This window comes from Phocoena phocoena, chromosome 19, assembly GCF_963924675.1.
Source record: "Phocoena phocoena chromosome 19, mPhoPho1.1, whole genome shotgun sequence".
Classification (NCBI taxonomy): domain Eukaryota; kingdom Metazoa; phylum Chordata; class Mammalia; order Artiodactyla; family Phocoenidae; genus Phocoena; species Phocoena phocoena.
The window spans coordinates 58,080,536-58,102,553 of record NC_089237.1 but is presented as its reverse complement, the minus strand read 5'-3'; the positions used below and the strand labels follow the sequence as shown (position 1 = coordinate 58,102,553).

Below are 22,018 nucleotides of genomic sequence, written 5' to 3'. Positions count from 1 at the left end.
CCGACAGGCCAGTGCCCCATCACAACAGTCTCTCTAAGGGAACATCATTCCCCTTGACACTTTTAGTGCACAGACACCTCCTGAAGGGAGAAGGGCCGGCATGGAGAAAGACGTGTGTACTCTGAATACAATGGGTGCGCTCAGATAAAAATACAATCTCTTTATCATCAAATATCTTAATAGCATGATTTACAGGAAAGGAAACACCAAGGCTGCAGAACCTCCAAGTCTTGGCTCACACAGTGAAATCGAGCACAATGAGGTAACTCAGAGCCGCCCATGACCTTCAGTGGATGACACGGCCCCCAGCTTGGACACCAGTTTACAGAGGGCAGGAAGCCTCTGGAGATGGACAGCAAGGGGGCACCTACCCCCAGTCTTTGCTCAGCTGGCTGATCTGGTCCACCACCACGCTCTCCTGGATCTGGTACAAGGAGACCGCGGACGTGCAGAGCCCCGGGTCTCCCCCGCGCACGGCTGTCAGGTCCAGCACACACTCCGTGAACAACAGCATTGCGTTCAGGTGGCGGAAGGTGTCTGTGTGCTCTCGCTGCGGCAAAGCCAATCATCTTAGAAACTTGCAGGTTAAGGAGAGGCGCACACTCATTTCTGCACATAAACTGTGGCCACTGCTAATGTTTTCTATACTTATGAATGTCAGAATGATCAAAGGACAATGAAAGTTTTAAATTCCAGAAAACTGTGAGAAAAATAAACACAAATGAAACCAAACAAGAGTGTGTCATGTGTTTGTGTGTATGGATGTACGAGAGCACCCACAAAATTCAGCCTCAAAGATATGAGGTCATTGTACTTGCACCAGGAAAAGAATGAAACACAGAACAATTAAATCAATATACATGAGACAGAAACATGACAAAATAGATACCAAGATATAAGAATGTAAGGATATTCTGTGCAGTAAACCACACTTCTTGATCGTTTAATGAATTCTACTGACTTACAATTTCAGAGCCACTTTATTTTAATTTCTGGTGGCTCTTCAGTTAACAGTGATTCCTAATACCAAGGCTCTAAATTTTGTGATCTTTTCCGTTAAAGAGTGGAGTATATAGATAGACATAATAGCAGCGCGTTAAAAATGGGTACTCTAAAATTTACGTTTTGAGGTTTGTTTTTAGCTATAAATGTATTTTGAAATCTCAAATAAGACTAAGTTTCTCACTCTCCTTTTATGGTTAAAAAGGGATGAGAATCAGTGCACTAAAGACAGAAGAATAAACCAGTCAACTTTTGAAAGTCTCTCTGCCCCCTGACAGCATATCAGACTATATGCTCCAATACATACGGGAACATAATTTATGCCTACTTTGGTGGAGACTGAAAAAACTCTGAAGATTGCTTTTCCAATCTTATACATATTTTCAAAATTACAACTTAAACTTACTACAGAATCACTACTAAAATTTTGCACGCAGTCCTTTATAACTTTTATGTGAAAGACTTAATTTTCCTTCACACACAACAGAAATATGGAAAGAGAACTTGTTCCTTAGTTGACCTGGAGGAGGTGCGGTCTATGGAGCACTGTCCTGGAGTCGACACTGAGGAATTCGCTGGCAGAGGCTCTGGAATCGTAGAATTCACCTCTATTCTGCACTTGTGCTCAGCACACCTCACGTTCTGACGTGTTTTTCCCTGGAGACCTGGCTCCGCGGAGGGAAGGCACCGGTGTGCACACGCGGCTGTCCAGTCTGCCGGGCAGCTTTATTCCTCAGCGTTACTGACTGATTTGGCATCTTAATTTATGTTTTTAAACCTAAGTTTAAGTGTATCATTTTTATCTTATGAAGAAAAGCAAGCTTTGTGAATAAAAAGTTACGGTTTTATGAAAAAGATTGTTTTAAAAGTCCTGTAAGTAGTAAATAAACTTCAGATAAAGAAATTAAGAATACAAAATCTGTATGCATCACTTCCTGCCAACCAAAGCTTGCTATGAATGAGTGTCACTGTCAACATTATTCTGAAAATATATAAGCAATGTTCCAAATAGGAAAGGTTAGGGGGATTCTGGCCTCCCGTCACCAACACTCTCCTCGGGGTCCCCGTAAGTGACACGTCACAGGGTCTCTTCCCACCTCCATCAGCGTCTCCTCGGGCAGTTCAGGGGCTTCAAAGGCGACGAGCCCCTCCAGGCTGGGGGGTGAAGCACCACAAGGCGCGTGTCTCAGGCTGGGAGCTGCCTCTGCTCCCAGAGGGGGAGACCCCGAGCACAGCCCAGGCGGGGAGCCCCCAGACACACGGCCCCCGGCGGAGCCCAGGGAGCCTCCGGAGCCGCTGGAGCCCCCTGTGGAGACGGGCGAGGAAGCGTTAAAAGGAAGGCCCCCGACCCCTCCCTGAGCACATGAACAGGCTTTATCTTCATTCCTTACAGAATCAGCACAGCTACTTTTAAATTCTGTTTTAAACAAATTTCTAACATACACATTTCTCCCTGCTGCTCCACAGTCCTCACGGTGATAAAACTCAGCGGATGTGTACGCTTCACTAAAATTATACCCCAGTGCTTATGTGGGGGCACTTATACTATTTCTGTTTTTTTAATGCCACCAATAACATTGTAATGAAATCCTTCCTTCTTTTGAGTTATCACAGATAAATACTTTATGAGACCACTTTGTTGTAAGTGGCCTTATAAACAGAATGGGATTACCACAGATCAAATATTACTATAAATATTTTTACAGCTCTTTGTAAGACTTGCCACGCTATTTTCTAAAGCAGCCGTGAGTGAGCGCAGAGATCCCACTAAGCCTCAACAACACTGGGAATTACATTTTTTAAATGTTGGCTTAGTTAACAGGTATAAAAAGTTATTTTCTCAAAGTGGTATTTTCTTATTATTTAATACTCTTAATAATCCTAAAATCAAGATTATTAGCTTTTTCCACTCTCATTATCTATTTATATCCTTTGCTTATTAATCTACTTGTATCTTGATTAGTAACTGATTTAGCATAAGAGAACTTAAGGGACACAAGGTATAATATATGATGTCAAATGATAACTCAAGTCCAATCTAAACACTTTCTTAATTTTTGGTACCAATTACCTATTTATAGACTATGGCTGATAAAACCAATCTATCAGCCTATCCAGAAGTAGGATATAGGATTAAGTGCAAAGATTGGGACTCAAAGTACCAAAAAAAAAAGGTGAAACCTAGGTTTCTAAAAAATCCCACAAAACCAAAAATAAACAACAATCTATCATTTTCAAAAAATTTACTGGGGGCTTCCCTGGTGGCGCGGTGGTTGAGAGTCCGCCTGCCGATGCAGGGGACACGGGTTCGTGCCCCGGTCCGGGAAGATCCCACATGCCGCGGAGCGGCTGGGCCCGTGAGCCATGGCCGCTGAGCCTGCGCGTCCGGAGCCTGTGCTCCGCAACGGGAGAGGCCACAACAGTGAGAGGCCCGCGTACCGCAAAAAAAAAAAAAAAAAAAAAAAAAAAAAAAAAAAAAATTTACTGGATGTACTAAAATAAGCCTTCGATGTAAGCCAAGAAGCACCAATATGCATAGCTGCTTCACTGTGAAGTCACATTCATGTAATAATGTTATAAAATTACATATATATTATTACTAATATATAACATAGTACCTTTTATTTTGCAAATTTTTTTTCCCCCACAAGTATTGCCTCATTTACTCTTTTTTTAAATTTTTTGGCCGCACAGCGTGGCATGCGGGATCTTAGTTCCCCGACCAGGTACCGAACCCATGCCCCCTGCCGTGCAAGCGCAGAGTCTTAACCACGGGACTGCCAGGGAAGTCCCCTCACCTACTCTTCCTAACCCTTTAAGGTAAAGTAAATCGTTATCTCCACGTCATTGGTAAAAAAAAAAAACGCCGTCGCACCATTAAGCCATTATCAGAATCTGCACACCAGACACGAGCCCAAGGCGGAACTAAGACAGTCCTCACCTGAGGTGGTTCTTGTCCGAAGGACTGTGTGGGTACAAGCGGGGGTCGCAGCCCTGTGTGGAGGAGACCCTACCGTGAACAGCACAGCCCTGGGACTCGCTGCTGTTCCCACAGAAGGAGCCCGTGCAACACCACAGGCTCCTGCAGGGGCTGCAATAAAAAGTTCACCAAATGTGTCATGTATCAGAGGGTGGGTTTTATAGGGACACCTTTACTTTTATATTAGATTTGGTTTTTTTACAATAAGCATTTATTACTCTTAAAAACAGAAAATTCAATACAGATCTCCATTAAAAATATTTTATGGTAATCTCTTCACAGCTGTGAATCTTCTTTTCACCAGGGCCTACAATTCAGTTACTTCTACGTGAATTGCCGTCACACCTGAGGATAATGTGAAAAGGTGGAAACCAAGAACTGGGAATAAATATGTGGGGAAACAACCTGATTAAAAAAATGGGCAGAAGACCTGAATAGTTATTTTTCCAAAAAATACATATGGCCAACAGGCACATGAAAAGATGCTCAACATCGCTAATCATCAGGCAAATGCAAATAAAAACCCCAATGAGACATCACCTCACACCTGTCAGAATGGTCATCATCGAAAAGACCACAGATAACAAACGCTGGTGAGAATGTGGAGAAACTAAGAGCTAAGCTGTTTTTGTTTTTGCTTTTTTAATATATTTATTTATTTATTTTTGGCTGTGCTGGGTCTTCACTGCTGCACACGGGCTTTCTCTAGTTGTGGAGAGTGGGGGCTGGTGTACAGGCCTCTCACTGCGGTGGCTTCTCTTTGTTGCGGAGCACAGGCTTTAGGTGCACAGGCTTCAGCAGTTGTGGCTCATGGGCTCTAGAGCGCAGGCTCAGTAGTTGTGGCGCACGGGCTTAGGTGCTCTGCAGCAGGTTGGATCTTCCCGAACCAGGGCTCGAACCCATGTCCCCTGCATTGGCAGGCGGATTCTCAACCACTGTGCCACCAGGGAAGTCCCTAAGCTGTTTTATAGCTTATATTTTCTTAGAAGAAAATACAGAGTTAGGCATTTAAGAAGGGGTATCTAGGGAAAGTCAAAGACAACAGGGGAGACAAAAACAAAGACACCAGAGAAAAGTTTACCCTGATACCTATGGCTACAGCAAACACTACACACAGCCTAACTCTTAGCCAGATAAACAAAAAAAACACCTCACACTATTTAACTCAATTCTATGTCCAGTAATATCATTTCTGGCTTTCAACAAAAATTAAAAGGCAAGCTAAAAGGTAAAAACAGATTGAAGAGACAGAGCAAGCCCTGAACCAGACTCAGATACAGCACACATATTGGACTTATCACACCAGAAATTATAATAACTTTGATTAATGCTAAGAACTCTAATGGAAAAAATAAACAACATGTAAGAGCAAATGAGTAACAAAGCAGAGATGGCAACTCTAAGAAAGACTCAAAGGAAATGCTGTAAGTCAGAATCACTGACACAGAAATGAAGAATGTATTTGATGAGCTCATCAACAGACAGGACATGGTTGAGAAGAAAATCAGTTAGCTTGAAGATATGTCAATAGGAACTTCCAAAACTGAAAAGCAAAGAGAAAGAAGAATTAAAACAACAACAACAAAAATCCCAGAATATCCAAGAACTGTGGGACAACCACAAAGATATAATATATGTGCAACAGGAATATGAAAAGGAGAAAGAGAAAGGCACAGAAGAAATATGTGAAGTAGTAATGTCCAAGGAATTTCCAAAATAAATGCAGAACCAAACCTTCCAAGTCCAGGAAGCTTAAAGAACACCAAGCGGTTAGAATGCCAAATAATCTACACCTGTGCATTTCATCTTCAAACAGCAGAGAATCAAAGAAAAAATCCTGAAAGAAGCCAAAGAAAAAAAGCACCTCATTTATAAGAGGAACGAGGGTAAGAATGACACGAGACTTCTCTTCAGAAACCATGCCAGCAAGATGACGGTGGAGTGAAATATCAAGCCCTACAGCACAGAAACCATACTCGGGTGTTTGTTGGTCTAGATATTTCCTCCTTTGGAGGCTCATGGGAGAGACGGTAAAAGAATGACAGGGAAAACAAGAACAAAGAGGTTCCAATACCGACTCAAATTTAAGTGGACATAATAATCGTGTGGGGAGCTTGTTAAAGACACAGATTCCTAAACTCCTTTCCCAGAAAACTTGATTAAACAAGCCTGGGTTAGGGTCTGGAGCCAGCCCTTTGTTTTCATTTTTTGATAAGCAGTCTAAAGTAATCTAGATGTGGGTCCACGGACATAAAGTTCCCTGGAACAACTATGAAAGAGCCAGGGATCTCAGTGACCTATGGTTCTTTATAGGTTGGGCTTGCTGTATAAGAGATGCTCAAGAGTTCACATGTGTAAGGCAACTTTGGCCAGTGTTATCCTACTGATAAAAAGCAATCTTGGTCAGCATCTAACTTCTAACTCATGGGCTGCCGATCATCAAGACACTGAACATGGCCCTATCTTGACAGGCTCCTAAGAACTTAGATGAGATGACAGGGACTGGACGAAGCAATCTGGTCAACAGATTCGTGAACAGTCACCAGAAGTAGATGGGCAGAGTAATTACCCCCACGCCCAAGCCAAAGATGCCCACGTCCTGAGCCCTGAAACTTGTAAATAGGCTATGTGACACGGCAAAGGGGAACTAAAGCTGCAGATGGAACCAGGGCTGCTCATCAGCTGAACTTAAAGAGATAATCCAGTCGGTCCAATGTAATCACAAGGGTCCTTTAAGTGTAGGCTAAGGGGGCAGAAGGTCTGAGTCTAGACTGGCCATTGCTGGCTTTCACGGTCGAAGGGGCCACAAGCCAAGGGATGAGGGCAGCCCCCAGAGGCCGCAAAAGGCCAGGAAGTGCACCGTCCCCGAGAGCCTGCAAAAGCAACCAGCCCTGCCTACACCTCGGTTTTAGCCTAGTGAGACCCCCTGTGGACTTCTGCCCTCCGGAACTGTAAAATAATACATCTGTGTTGTTTTTAAGCTACCAAGCTTGTGGTAATTTGTTACAGCAGCAATAGGAAAGTTAACAAACAGATTACCTGCCTAAAAAGAAACCGGACTTCTCTTACCTATATCCATTGGTCGTTCTGTATTTAAACTGTCCGTGCTGCCCTGATGTCCACCTAAAGGTGTTTTTACTGGTTGATCTGATAATTTCCCAGTACTGACAGATCTAAAAAGAAGAATGATAATAATGTAAATGTATACTTTTAAAAAATCCAGACTTAGCAGTAATAAGGGTGATTTAAGCCAAGCCATAAAAGGGTTAAAGGAAAGTCAGAGAACAAGGAGACAAAAAATAGAGACCGAACAATTCAAGGTAGAGATAAACAAAAAGGCAGAAACAGACTACTCAGGAAACTCAGGAAGAGCTCTGGACTCCCACAGGTATAGGCAACAGCTATGGTTTTCAGAGATTCTAAGTGTATGCAGTTCCTTACACGTGTACAGTGTCATTAACCACTGGCATAAACCCGCTGCTAATCGGGTCTGGTTGTTTTATGATAGGAATGGATGCACTGTTACAGTTTCCATGTTTAGGGCTGGAAGGAAATGGCGTCTCTTACCTGCCAAACGCTGCCCTGACCTGCTGCTCGGACTTGTGCCTCTCCCCTCCTTGTACTGAGAGACAGTGAGAGCATCCCCGTGGGTCACTCCCATCTTTCAACTGCCCCTCAGAAGGCCCGCGGCGAGTGGCCAAGGCTGGCAGGTTGGAAGACGCTTGCGTTTTCGGGATTTTGAAAGGAGCCGTGGTCTAAGGGAACACATGTAAACTGGTTGTTATGACGTAGGAATGTTCAGAACCGTCAGGCTCATGGCACAGTAGCTGGAGCAGAGACTCCAGACTCTGTCAGCCTTGGATTCAAATCCCGGCTCTTCTGCTTCCAGTCTCTGTGACCTTGACAGTTCATTTACGCTAGGCCTGTTTCCTTTCTTCAGGATTAAATGGGAACGTGTATATAAAGCATTCAGCAAGTACAGGACTTACGCTTTGCCTGGTACACGGCAGGTGCTGACTGAATTGCAGCTGTCCTCTTCCTGAATGCTGCCTGTAAAGTACTTGTGATACTAGTTCATGACCTACCACTGAGAGTTAAGCTACTCCATGGTATTGCTGCTTCCACATCCACTGTGCTTGGCTATGCGGCCTGCAGGGACCTTAAATTGACACCAGCCCCTTGTACAAGCACACGCCCTAGACAGCAGCCCACAGAATCGCAAATAAATGTACGTTCCGGATACGACTTCCCTGACAGGCCTGGTGACCTCCCCCCGTCTCCCAGGGCCTTCCCGCTGTGTGCCCCTTAGACAAGACCCCCGTGGAACTTATCAGAACCCTGCTCTTTTGGTTTGGATTGACCCATCCGGCCTTGGCCCGGGAACCCCAGAGCACTCCACCCACAGACCCTAATAAAGGCATGTGCCCAGGTCCTGTCTCTCTCTCTGCACTTTGACTTGACTTCCCCGTGTGGCAACTGGGTGCTTCTTCCAGGACCGGTGAGTAACCAACTTCTCTATTTCAATTTCTCCTGTGGTCCGTTGCTGGACCTCAGCTGACCACCCGGAACAAAATGCCCCCGTTAACAAATGTTAATTTAGCAAAGTCACAACATCTACAAAAGGGCTTAATAAACACACCTTAGTAGGGGAGCCAATGATTGTTGGTAATGGAGTTTTGAAGAACCAGTCGGAACTCCGCGGGGAGGACCCCGCGTGCTTGCTGGGAGAGGTCCCAAGGCTGCCGGGCCGACTGGGCTGGGGGGAGCAGCTGCACCCAGCCCCGGCGTGGGACGGGCACATGGGGTCCGAGTGCTGCTTTCTGAGCTTCTGCTTGCTCTGGTAGATGTCGGTGAGGGTGGAGGCGCTCTGCAGTCTAGCACCCAACAAGAGTGGCTGTGGCGACGGAGGCTGCGGCACGGGAGAGCCTGCCGAGGACACGGAGACAGCGTTAACCCAAAGGGAAGAAGAAGTACAGGGCAAAAACTGGCGAGTTAAGAAGACACCTCTTCAAGGAGAGTTCCAATGAATGTCTTGTTTCCTGTGAGATATTCCAAAAGTTGTTTACCTGGCAAGAGACATTTTCTGGCATCCTTTACAAACAGTGACAAGCACACTGCCGTTGGCCTTCCCATGAGACAGGGGTTAGTGACGACGGGTCTGTCGGCTGTTTTACCAACAGCGGGCACGCAACTCAATTAACATAATGTCTAGTCAGCACCACAGAGAGCTAAAGAGCACGTAAAGCCAACGAAAACAACAAAAATCTACATGGAACGAGAGGATTTCCACTCTTTATATGGATATGTATGTGTGTAGTATCTGTAATTATTCTCTTTTCTCACATAGCAACTAAAAGAAACTTTTCAAGCTAAACTAGAATAGCCCTTTATTCAAAAAAGCATGTTGGAAAGAAAATTAGAAAGATAATATACTTTTCCTGGATTTTGTCTAAAAATAACAAGCATACGCATATTTTTGTCAGTTTCACAAAATTCATTTAAAACCTAAAGTGTCCATCTTCTCTACAAAGAAAACACTTGTCCACAGATATTATTGCCTCTTAAGGGGACTCTGGGGGATGGGGTCTTGATACGATGAACAGATGGCTACAAGAGGATTCCCCCCCCAACAAACCCTGCTGTTGCTGACTTAACATTCACTAAGCCTGGGGCTCCGGTTACAAATTCCTTGGAGCTTCTTGCAAGCTGAACCACTACCAATAACGTTAAAGACACACAAACTTTCTTAGTGCCTCATAACCATCACCTTTCCCCAAACAGGCAGCAATAAACAGGAGCTCTTGCTGCCAACCACTCCTGGCTTAATCTCAGCCTAAACCTACCATTTCACTTTTCAGAACTGGGTTCTGCCATACATGTGTGTATACACGTACACATACACAAATAAACAGTGACAAAATGTTATGATCCGGAGAAAGTTAATCAAGCTTTATTTTTAAAGAAACACAAAATATGAAACACTAAACCTAGAAAAGAGTGCTTTTCTTTTCTTTAAAAAACCTCTGATTCATTTTTTTTTTTTTTTTGCAGCTGCGTTAGGCCTTTGCTGCTACACACAAGCTTTCTCTAGCTGCGGAGATGGGGGGCTACTCTTCGCTGCGGTGCACAGGCCTCTCCTCTAGTCGTGCAGGCTTCAGTAGTTGTGGCGCACAGGCCTAGCTGCTCCGTGGCATGCGGGATCTTCCCCAGACCAGGGATCAAACCCGTGTCCCCTGCGTTGGCAGGTGGATTCTTAACCACTGCGCCACCAGAGACGTCCCAAGAGTGCTTTTCTAAGTAACAGAGCATTCCTTTAACTGCCCAACTCCTCAAATGCACATACAATAAAATTTGACTTATCAAAGTGTGATTTGCGCAGATCTTTTCAGGCATGTATATTTTATAGAATAAAGCAAATAAACATCCATAGTTTTTTTTTATCTGATGCTAACTGGTAGCTTTTATCAAAACCAGTATTAAAGTAACGAAATTTCATTTTCTAGATTGATTTTCATTACCTGTGGGACAACAACCAGAGTTCAGCCAAGTTGTGTAATTCCTAGGACTTAGTCTCATAAAAGAATCCTATTCGTAGGCGACAACCAACCGGCAATGATACGCTAGAGCACATTAGCATAAAAGACAGGAGAGTAGAGAAAATACTTCACGTAAACTCTGTTGGTTTGTTAAGACTGGAAAAACATATCTCGAATTCACTTACGATGGGATTTAAACTATTAACATTGCGAGCCCATCTCCTACCTGACCAGTTCCTGCTCCTGGATTCCTGGCCCTGAGGATGCCCACAGCAGCACTGACTGAACTGCTCAGGAATGGTGCCAACTGTGAAGAAGGGAAGGGTAAAGCAGGGAGAAATGGCTCACGACTAATACAGCATGGAAAAGGCGACACATGCACAGATCATACATTACAGGTGACACAATTTAGCGAAGATGTAGTTCAGCTCACATGTACTAAGCCACAGCGTGCTGGGCACGCTGAGATCAAAGCACCGCAGGACCTGCCCGGAGGGCAGAGACTGGGTAAGAGCCAGGCAAACCTTTGACGGAGGTCTCGGGCGTGGAGCTGCCGGGGCCCAGCTGCTGCCCGTCCACCCACCGCATGCCCCTCCCGCTGAGGTTGCCCCCGGGCTGGCCCAGCCTGACTGTGTGGGTCACGGTGATTCTGGGTGGCTTGTGCCTGGGGACGCTCCTCAGAACTCACTGGCCGTCGAGAGCCTGCCCACCCCTCCTTCCAGCCCTCTGCCCCGGGGGGGTCAGGCCTACAAGGTGGTCAGAAGGGGCGCCCTGCGGTCCCTGCTTCCTACCCGCTCTCCCTCACAGCGGCTGCCCAGGCGCTCCGTGCACATTTCTGCAGCCCCCTTCTTTGCATCTACCGCTGCAAACCCGAATTAGCAAGAGTGGGAGGCGGGGAAGGCTTCCGGGCGCTCAAGCAGACGAGAGGCGTGCGCCTCCAGCAGCGGCGGAGCAGTGGGCAGAGACTCGACCCTGAGGGAGGGCCGCGTCCCTGAGAGCAAGTGTTGGGGCCTCGTCCGCAAACTCCGGGGAGCCCGGGGGCCTCCGAGGGGGCGAGGACGCGCCAAGACTTTGCTTGAAGAAGATTTTTCATTTAAGAGTAGTGTCCAAACCACTGCCACAGGGAAGTGGTGACATTAACTTTTAAAAAATATTATCACTGTTGTTTTCGCTTTGTGAACCCAGGGTCCTGGGCGAGGCTTCAGTCCGGCTCGCTCCGCCTGCTTCCGAGGCGCGCCCCTCCCTCCCAGTCCTACTCCGGGGCGGAGATGGAGGGGGTGGGGCCTCCCCCTTTGGATGCGCGTGCGTGTGTGCACGCGTGCCCTCCCTTGCTCCCGTTCTCCCTCACGTCGCCGCTAGGAGGCCGCTGCTCACGGACTCTGGATCTCTGTTGCCCTGGCCTCTCTCGCGTGTGTTCTGAAGCGGGAGCGTTTTCTCTTAGTTAAGCCCCTGAAAATGTGGTTCGAGGCCTCCCTGTTGGGTTGGGATTGGCTGTTCTGTGGCCTCCCTGCGTGCCTTGGGCGGCTGTTTTCGAGCTCCCCGTGTTGCTCCCCGCGGTGTCCAGGAGAGGTGGGAGGATCCGCAGTGGAGCTGCCACCCGGTCGCCCCCGCAGCGGGAAGGCCTCTGGTGGACGTAACCCAGCGCTGTCACGTACTCTACTGCCTTTTAGTCCTCCTAACTCCTAGTGCCAAGTAGGGTAGGCATTTTATGTACTTTCACCTAGGGTTTCTGAGTTTGTGTTTAGAGCCCAAACCCAGTGGAGATGCTTTTTATCCGCAAGATCCATTTATATTATCCTGTTTCCGACAGCGGTCTTAATGGCTTTATACAGAGATTCTCAAGAGGGAATCAGAGAAGGGTAGGGTTGGAGGGGCGGGATATGGCTCCCAGTCAGCTGGGACTCACTGCCATCGTGAGCCAGTGTTCCTAAAGGGAGTGTCATGTCGCATTGGTCATAATGAAAAAAGGTTGGAAACAACTGCTATAAATTCTCCTTACCCGAAGGGGAAGGTGAGTAAGGCCTGGAAGACCCCGTGGAGAGTCTTCGTCCGACCGCCTGTACTGCGTCTGCCGGCACCGGCGAGCAGGATCCCAGCCGGGGGAAGCCCATGGGGCTGGTGTTAGACCTTCGTACCGCCGCAGATCTAAAGGGAAAAATAATATTACTCCCTCACCGGCAGGTTCAAGGACTTTATTTCTGTCTTTTCTCCTAAAACTTCCTAACAATATGCCGCGGAGTAGATTTTTTAAACATATGGAACGTAGTGATATGCAACAAACATAAAACCTATAAAATTATACAGAGTGAGGTCTCCCTCCCATCCTTGTATCCGTCTACCTAATTCCCAACACTTCCTCAATCCTGTTCAAAAGGTCACCATTATTTTTAGTTTCTAATGTATCCTTCCAGAGTTCCTTAATTCAAAAACAAGCAAACTGAATATATAATCTTATTTTCATCTTGTTTTAACAAAGGTAATAGATTCCATATCAATCATTTTCAACATTTTTGTCTTAGAGCCCCTTTATATTCTTTTTTTTCTTTTCTTTTTTTATTTTTGCGGTACACGGGCCTCTCACTGTTGTGGCCTCTCCCGTTGTGGAGCACAGGCTCCAGACTCGCAGGCTCAGCGGCCACGGCTCACGGGCCCAGCCGCTCCGCGGCATGTGGGATCTTCCCAGACCGGGGCACGAACCCGCGTCCCCTGCATCAGCAGGCAGACTCTCAACCACTGCGCCACCAGGGAAGCCCCCCTTTATATTCTTAAAGTTACTGAAGATACCAGAGTTTTTATTTATGCAACTTATTATATCTATTGATTTTTATGGTACTAGAAGTTAAAACTGTGAAATTTTTGTAGTAATTCATTAAAAATAATAAACTTATGACACAAGATTATGAAAAATATTTTCCAAAACAAATTATTGGGAAGCATGACATTATTTTGCAAATCTCTAATGTCTGGCTCAAGAGATGGTAGTTGGGTATTCATAACTGTTTCTACATTCAGTCTGTTATATGTGTTATTTTGGGAGAAGTACATGAAGAAAACACTGCCTTATAAATTTGTAACTGGAAATAGGAGGAGCACTTTGGTAGCCTTTCAGATACACTCCTCTTTGATGCTACCCCAAAACTCAGCAAGTGGTCATTTCTAAGATCAGCTGCAATATGGAATCTGAAACCACATCGGTAAAATTTGTACTCTGTTCCATTAAACTCCATTCTCTGGCAAAAATATCTTGTACTTGGAATGGATCTTATATCTATGTATGCTTTTTTAAAAATTTGGTCATTTGGAAAATACTGGTTGACAGTTATGCAGATATTCCAAACGCTGACGCATTATACAATATCAAAAAGCCACATTCATATCAAAATATCACCACCAACTTAGTTCACTTTTGACAAAATGGCTGTCAACACCACAGCCACAGCTGTCCTCTCAAGCACCAGGTGTTCCATGAAAAAGTGGCTAAGAGTCAGCTCACAATGAAAACAACCACACAAGGGCTTTTCCTTAGGACCACTACTGCGATGTGCAGCAAGGGTGCCTTATGCCTACTTTCCACTCAAGGTGGAGATTGTCAAAGAGAGATAATACCTTTCACTGTTTCGCTAAAGACACTCCTCGGTACTACAAGTGTGTGGAGGTAAAGAGACCAGGGCTAACAGCAGAACGGGAGCCACTCCCGTGACCTGTCCTGAGGCACCAGCAGCTTTCCCATCACAGCGTTCACACCAACAGTGCACGTGTCAGCGCAGTGAAGAAAGCAAACAGTATCCGGGAATTACCATGGAAACAGTCTCCACCTCACGGGCCCTCTGAAATGGAGCCGCAGACCACACTTTGAGAACTACTGCTAGTGCACTGTTATTCACTTTGCTGTTTCCATTTTACAATGTACCTTGGAAACTGCCCTACCTCACCACGCAGAGAGCTTCCTGACTCTCTCTGGAAGGTGTGTTCCACTGTCACAGATGGATCAGAATAAATCTGTCCCTTACTGGTGGGCACTGGGCTTATTGCTCATCCGTTGCTATTATAACAACTAACCACTTTGTATACATACGATTTTATACACAGGCAAGGAATATATATCTTAGAATAAGTTACCAGAAGCTGACTGATGGGTCAAAGGATATATGCATTACTGATTTTTCACAGATATTGCCAAATACTCTTCCTAGAAGTTTTCTTAATTTACATTGCACAAGACGGTGAGGATCCTTTTCCATTCACTGAGCTATTCCTTTGGTGGGTCCTTTTAATCTAAAATCTTGTCTCCTCCAATTTTGGGAAAAAAATTTCTTAATTATTTCCTGGAAATTTTCTTCCTCGCTATTATAGTTTTCTTTCTAGAATGCCTAAACTAATTAATCCTTGAAGAGTATTATTAATTCACACTTTCCATCATCTTGATTTGATTATCTATTTCAAATATGTCCTCAACTCTGTCTTCCAACATTTACTTTTGTTTAGTTCAGTTACTCCGTTTTGTAATGTCCAAGAGGTCTTTTTTACTTCGCTTGTTTTCAGTAGCATTTCGTTCTTACTTACAGATGCAGTCTCTAACCTAGCTCTAAGGTACTAGTTCTTCACGTAAGTTTTCCTCTCTTTGCACTCATGCACTTTCCTCCAGACGCAGCTTTCCTGCTGTCAGCCGTCCGCCTCCGTCTGGCCACCCCGTCTGAGCTATGACTCCGGCTGCCCTGTTTTGCCTGAGCCCCGCCTGCTCACACACTTACCCTGCCCGGTGGCGACAGCAGGCACCCCTCCGTTGTTCTCTTTCTCACTTCCAGAAACGTGTCGGAAGCGGTCACCCACTCAATACTTATTCTCGTTTTACTTGTCTTTGTGGACTTATACCTTTGTCGTTCCTTTCCTACTTGAGTGGGGTTTTAGGATGTGGGAGAAATAAATAATATGTACATAGTCTGCTAAAACTGGTGAGATTTTATTTTTTAACAAGTTCTTCCTCAATTCTTAAAAATAATTATACTTGTGGACAAATATATACATATATATATATATATATCTCATACTATATTAATTACCCAGCCAAGCTTAAATATCATTTAAATAGATCCATTACAAAAAAATTTATTATTATTCAATTTTGTACATCTCCATTATACACATACGTAAGAGTCTAAGTCGACCATGGAAATTAACAGATGTTTCAATCACAACAACAACAATTTTAAAAGAAAGGAAGAAGAACTGGGAAAGCAAGCAACTGCTAGCTTACCTTGGAGAGCCATGCAGATTTGTGCCAGAGCTGGCAGTGGAGGTGAGGTTCTGCTCTATGCGCTGGTAGTTCCTTATCTGAGTAGGGACGGGAATGGGGGTGGCTGCGCTGTGAGGGGACACAGTGGGCTGACACTGCCTGCAGACATCATTCATTGAAAAAGGAAAGAAATACAAGTGAGACCGCTTTCCTTTCATCTGACGCATTGGTGGTATTTAGAGGAAATTCTATTAGAAGCCAAATGATCACTTCTGAATGTGAATAAGAAATGATCATCTTGAAAATATACATAAAGCCAAAAAAACCACACTTGTCCTTTACAGAAGTCTACTGGTCTGCACATGCACACTGAGGAGGAAGGCTTGTAAGAAGAAGGGGACAGAGGCCCCTCTGCAACAACAGGAAGGGCCACAGGCCGCAAAACGCAGCTTCATCCGCTCACACTCTGCTCTTCACTCCTCATGCAAGAGGAAAAATACTTCTAGGAAAATATGCTGGGTACAAGAACAGGAAGTTCAAGAGCAGAGATGACTGGAATGTTTACAAAGTTATGAGTGCAGTAAGCGTTCCCAAGGAACTTGGACTTTGATGAAGACTGAAAATACACTGTGTGACTCTCCCTGCACATAACCCATCTGAGGTCCACATTTTGTAGTGTAGCTGGTTTCTTTCCTTGCTTTTCATAAATTCAGAAACAGCATGTCCTTAGATGACTTTCTATTCAATTTACAACATACCTTAAAACATCAGGGACAGTACTGGGCCTTAAGAAAGATGAGTTATTTCCTTCTTTTGCCCTTCTGTAATTCTAAAAAAGCCACAATCTCTCCCATTTTTGCCCAATTACAACCTTACAGAGATAAAGAGATTATATATTTAGTTACCTAAACAAACAATATGATTATCTTCTAAAGTGTCACTTTAGAACTTTTGGAACCATTACTTCATATTTAAATAAAAAGAAAATCTAGGGACTTCCTGGGTGGTCCAGCGGTTAAGACTCTGCGCTCCCAATGCAGGGGGCCTGGGCTGGATCCCTGGTCAGGGAACTAGATCCCCCATGTCTCAACTAAGACCCAGCACAGCATGCATGCATGAATGAATAAACAAATAAATATTTAAAAAAGAAAGAATCTAAGAGACAAAAGTACCCCCAAATTATAAATCTAGATATTAATGGGTACACTAAATAAAGATGTAATCTGGGCCATCAGTAACATAAAGGTGGGGGCAGTATACTCTTATACTCTATACGAGTAGAGTTTTTATATGTGATTGAAGTTATCAGTTTCAAATAGATTGTTATAACTTTAAATTATTTTATATAATCTCAATGGTAACCTCAAAGAATATACCTACAGAATATACACAATAGGAAATGAGAAGAGAATCAAAGCATATCAGTACTGAAAAAAAAACCAAGATACAAAGGTAGTAAGAGAGGAAATGAGGGACAAAAGAGCCACAAGACATACAGAAAAAGTTAACAAAATGGCAGTAATAAATCTTTCCCTATTAGGCTGGAAGTGAAAGGATGGAAAGAGATATTCCATGCAAATGGTACCCAAAGGAGAGCAGGGGTGGCTACATTAACATCAGACAAAATAGACTTTCAGTCAGATGCTGTTATAAGAAACAAAAAAAGGACATTATATAATGATAAAAGGGTCAATTACCCAGGAAGACATACGAATTATACATCTTCATGCACCAAACATCAGTACTACCACATATATGAGGCACATACATAACAGACTTGAAGGGAGAAAAGACAATTCTACAAAAATAATCGCAGGCTGAACCCACACCCTCAATCATGGATAGAACAACCAGATGGAAGACCAATAAAGAAACAACCGCCTGAACAGCGCCACAGACAACAGGACCTAACAGACGCTGAACACTCCCCCCACTGACAGAACACATTTTTCTCTGATGCACTGGAAGCGTTCTCCAGGACGTACCCCATGTAGGCCACAAAACATACCTTAACAAATTTAAATCATACAAAGTATCTTTTCCAATCAACCACAAAGGATAGAAACTAGAAATCAACAGCAGAAGGAAAACTAGAAAATCCACAAATACATGGAAACTAAGCAACACAACTCTTAAACAACCTATGGGTCAAAGAAGAAATCTCAGAAAAAAATCAGCAAATAACCTGAGAAAAAGAAAAATGAAAACACAATGTACCAAAACTTATGGGATACAGTCAGAGTAGTGCTAAGAGGAAGTCTGTATCTCACATTCGAAAAGGTCTCAAATCAACAACCTAACTCTATCCCTCAAGGAACTAGAAAAAGAAGACAACTAAACTCAAAGTTAGCAGAAGGAAGGAAATAACAGGTAGATGGGAGAACATACACAGATTATGCATCTTGATTTATTCAGAACTCTTTTTCTAAGATTCTGGTTGTCTTCCACTTGAGGGAAGGAAATAATAAAGATTAGAGGAGAGGTAAAGAAAACTGAGAAAATGGAAAAACAATAGATAAAAATCAAGGAAACTAAGAGTTGGTTTATTTTTTTAAAATAAAAATCAATGAAATTGACAGACCCTTAGCAAGATTAACTAAGGGTAAAAAAGACTCAAAATCAGAGGAAAGAAGGGACATAACTAGTGCCACAGAAATAAAAAGGATTTTAAGAGAATACTATGAACAACTGCTTACCAACAAACTGATAACCTAGAAGATACAGAAAAAATCCTACAAATACACAAACTACCAAGACTAGATCATGAAGAAAGAAAATGTAAACAGACCCATTACTAGTAATGAGACTGAATCAGTAACTGAAAACCTCCCAACAAAGAAAAGTCTAGGACCAGATGGCTTCACTGGTGAATTCTATCAAACAGTTAAAGACTTAACACAAACACCCAAACTCTCCCAAAAATTTGAAGAGGAAGGAACACTCCCCAACTCATTCTATGAGTTCAGCATTACCCTAGTACCAAAGCCAGACACAGACACTACAAGAAAACTAGAGAATATCCCTGATGAAATTTGATGTGAAAATCCTCAACAAAATACTAGCAAACCAAATTCAACAGCACCCTAAAAGGATCAAACACCATGACCAAATGGGATTTACAGTATACCACCATTAACAGAACAAGGACAAAAATCACATGATCATCGCAATTGATGCAGAAAGAGCATTTGTCAAAATCCAGCACCCTTTCATGATAAAACCACTAAATAAAATAGGAACAGAAGGGAATTACCTCAATATAATAAAGGTCATATATGAAAAGCCCACAGCTAACAGCATACTCAATGGTGAAAGACAGAAAGCCTTTCTTCTACGATCAGTAATGAGACAAGAATGGCCACTCCCAACACTTCTATTCAACGTAGAATTCTCAGCCAGAGCAGTTAGGCAAGAAAAAGAAATTAAAGACTTTCAAACTGGAAAGGAGGAAGTAAAATTATCTCTGTTCACAGATAACATGACCTTAAATGTAGAAAACTCTAAAGATTTCACATGTAAAAAAAACCCAAAACATATTAGAGCTAGCAAACTCAGAAAAGGTGCAGGATACAAAATCAACACCCACAAATCAGCTGTATTTCCATTTACTAAAAATGAACAATCCCCAAAGGAAATTAAGAAAACAATCTCACCGACAACAGTATCAAAAAGAATAAAATACTGAGAAGTAAGTCTAACCAAGGAGATGAAAGACTTGTATGCTGAAAACTACAAAACACTGCTAAAAGAAATTAAAGAAGACATCTCATTTCCATAGATTGGATGACTTAGTATTTAAGATGTCAATTGTACTACCCAAAGTGTTTTATATGGATCAGTGCAATCCCTATCAAAATCCCAATGGTGGGGAGGGGGAAGGGTAAGCTGGGACAAAGTGAGAGGGTGGCATGGACATATATACACTACCAAATGTAAAACAGATAGCTAGTGGGAAGCAGCCACATAGCACAGGGAGATCAGGTCGGTGGTTTGTGACCACCTAGAGGAGTGGGATGGGGAGGGTGGGAGGGAAGGAGACGCAAGAGGGAAGAGATATGGGAACATATGTATATGTATAACTGACTCACTTTGTTATAAAGCAGAAACTAACACACCATTGTAAAGCAATTATACTCCAATAAAGATGTTAAAAAAAATCCCAATGGCAATTTTTGCATAAATAGAAAAATAAAAAAAATCTATCCTAGAATTCATATGGAATCTGCAAGGACCATGAATAGTCACAATAATCTTGGAAAAGAAGAATAAAATTAGAGGTCTCATACTTCTTCTCATTTATTTATTTATTTGCTGCGCCACACGGCTTGTGGGATCTTAGTTCCCCAACTGGGGACTGAACCCAGGCCCACAGCAGTGAAAGCACTGAGTCCTAACCATTGGACCGCCAGGGAATTCCCAGAGGTCTCATACTTTTTTATTTAAAAACATATTTCAGGACTTCTCTGGTGGTGCGGTTGTTAAGAATCCACCTGTCAATGCAGGGGACACAGGTTCGAGCCCTGGTCTGGGAAGATCCCACATGCTGCAAAGCAACTAAGCTCGCGCACCACAACTACGGAGCCTGCACTCGAGAGCTCATGCTCCACAACAAGAGAGGCTACCACAATGAGAAGCCCATGCACCGCAACGAAGAGTAGCCCCTGCTCGCCACAACTAGAGGAAGCCCGCGTGCAAGCAAGGAAGACCCAACACAGCCAAAAATAAATAAATTTTTTAAAAAACATATTACAAAGCTACAGTAATCAAAACAGTGTGGCACTGGCATAAAGACAGATCTACAGACCAGTCGAGCAGAACAGAGAGCCCAGAAACAAACACTTGCATACATGGACAAATGATTTATGACAAGGGTGCCACCACCACTCAATGGAGAAAGGACAGTCTCTTCAGCAAATGGTGCTGGGAAAACAAGACATCCACAGGCAAAAAATGAAACTGGACCCTTATCTTATGCCGTATACAAAAATCAACTAAAAATAGATTAAAGATCTAAATATAACAATATAATATATAACCATATAAAAGTATATGGAGGGACTTCCCTGGTGGCACAGTGGTTAAGAATCCGCCTGCAAATGCAGGGTACATGGGTTCCAGCCCTTGTCTGGGAAGACCCCACATGCCGCGGAGCAACTAAGCCCGTGCGCCACAACTACTGAGCCTGTGTTCCAGAGCCCGCAAGCCGCAACTACTAAGCCCGCGTGCCACGACTACTGAAGCCTTTGTGCCTAGAACCCGTGCTCTGGAACAAGAGAAGCCACCACAATGAGAAGCCCCCGCTCGACACAACTAAAGAAAGCCGGTGTGCAGCAATGAAGACCCAACACAGCCCAAAATAAATACATAAGTAAATAAATGTATATTAAAAAAAATAAGTATACGGAGATCTGTTCCACAACATTGTGGATATACTTAATGTTATTATTGAACTCAAACTGAAAAATGGTTAAGATGGCAGATTTTATGTTTTTTAACACAATTTAAAAAGTTTTTAAAGAATAGATTGTGAAACAAAATAAATTTTACACCAAGAACACAGAGTTCTATAACTTTACTCACACACAAAAAAATATGAAAAAATGTTTAGTGAAACATATGCAAACATACCCTCCACACACCAAGAACTCATTAGAAGCACGTCTGCCAGCAGTGCCCATCAGCAGATCATCTAAAGGAAAAAGAGAAAAATACAGTCAGTTCTGCTATACCACCTGTTTAAAAAATGTATATATATTGTTCCAACATGACTATTAGGAAACAATCTGATCACAGTACGAATTTACCATTTGCTTATGTTGTGATTTTGCCCATGAGTAACAACAGGTGAGCACGGAACACTGCACCCAGCTGAATTCACAGGCTGCAAACATCAGGTCTTTTCAGGGTAAGTGTATTGCAGTGTATACATATTTCTTCACCTTTTACCATGTGCAAAACCTGTGCTGTTTTTATCATGTTCCTTTTCATGTGCCATGGACAAAGGTTTTGAGTGTTGTGCTCCTAATCCCGATTTGCCCATAAACTGTGTGGTTTTTATTGAACTACTTTGCAGGGTGTGGTGACTTTTAGGAACATGTGTGTCACGTTCTAGTACAGCTGCCTGTATCCGAAGCCTAATTCACTCTAATGCTGGAGCACCCACACTCCTGCGTGACACTCTCCTGTGTCTTGCACGGGTAGCTGAACAAGATGTCATGAAACTGGGGCCTCTTGGACACAGATGCCACAGGCCATCTTCATGCTCAG

General features: G+C 43.5%; 1 protein-coding gene across 1 annotated transcript in view; it reads right to left on the bottom strand.

Moving 5' to 3' along the window:
- ULK2 (unc-51 like autophagy activating kinase 2) overlaps positions 1-22,018 on the bottom strand; it is a 64,005-nt gene that overhangs the window by 3,846 nt on the left and 38,141 nt on the right. Inside the window, exons 14-23 of the mRNA XM_065896698.1 lie at positions 21,380-21,440; positions 15,773-15,910; positions 12,518-12,663; positions 10,745-10,825; positions 8,622-8,908; positions 7,550-7,737; positions 7,052-7,155; positions 3,944-4,093; positions 2,100-2,308; positions 372-550 (exon numbers count right to left, since the gene is read on the bottom strand). Of these exons, the coding sequence (XP_065752770.1) occupies positions 372-550; positions 2,100-2,308; positions 3,944-4,093; positions 7,052-7,155; positions 7,550-7,737; positions 8,622-8,908; positions 10,745-10,825; positions 12,518-12,663; positions 15,773-15,910; positions 21,380-21,440 (1,543 nt within the window). The remainder of the gene's footprint in view (positions 1-371; positions 551-2,099; positions 2,309-3,943; positions 4,094-7,051; positions 7,156-7,549; positions 7,738-8,621; positions 8,909-10,744; positions 10,826-12,517; positions 12,664-15,772; positions 15,911-21,379; positions 21,441-22,018) is intronic.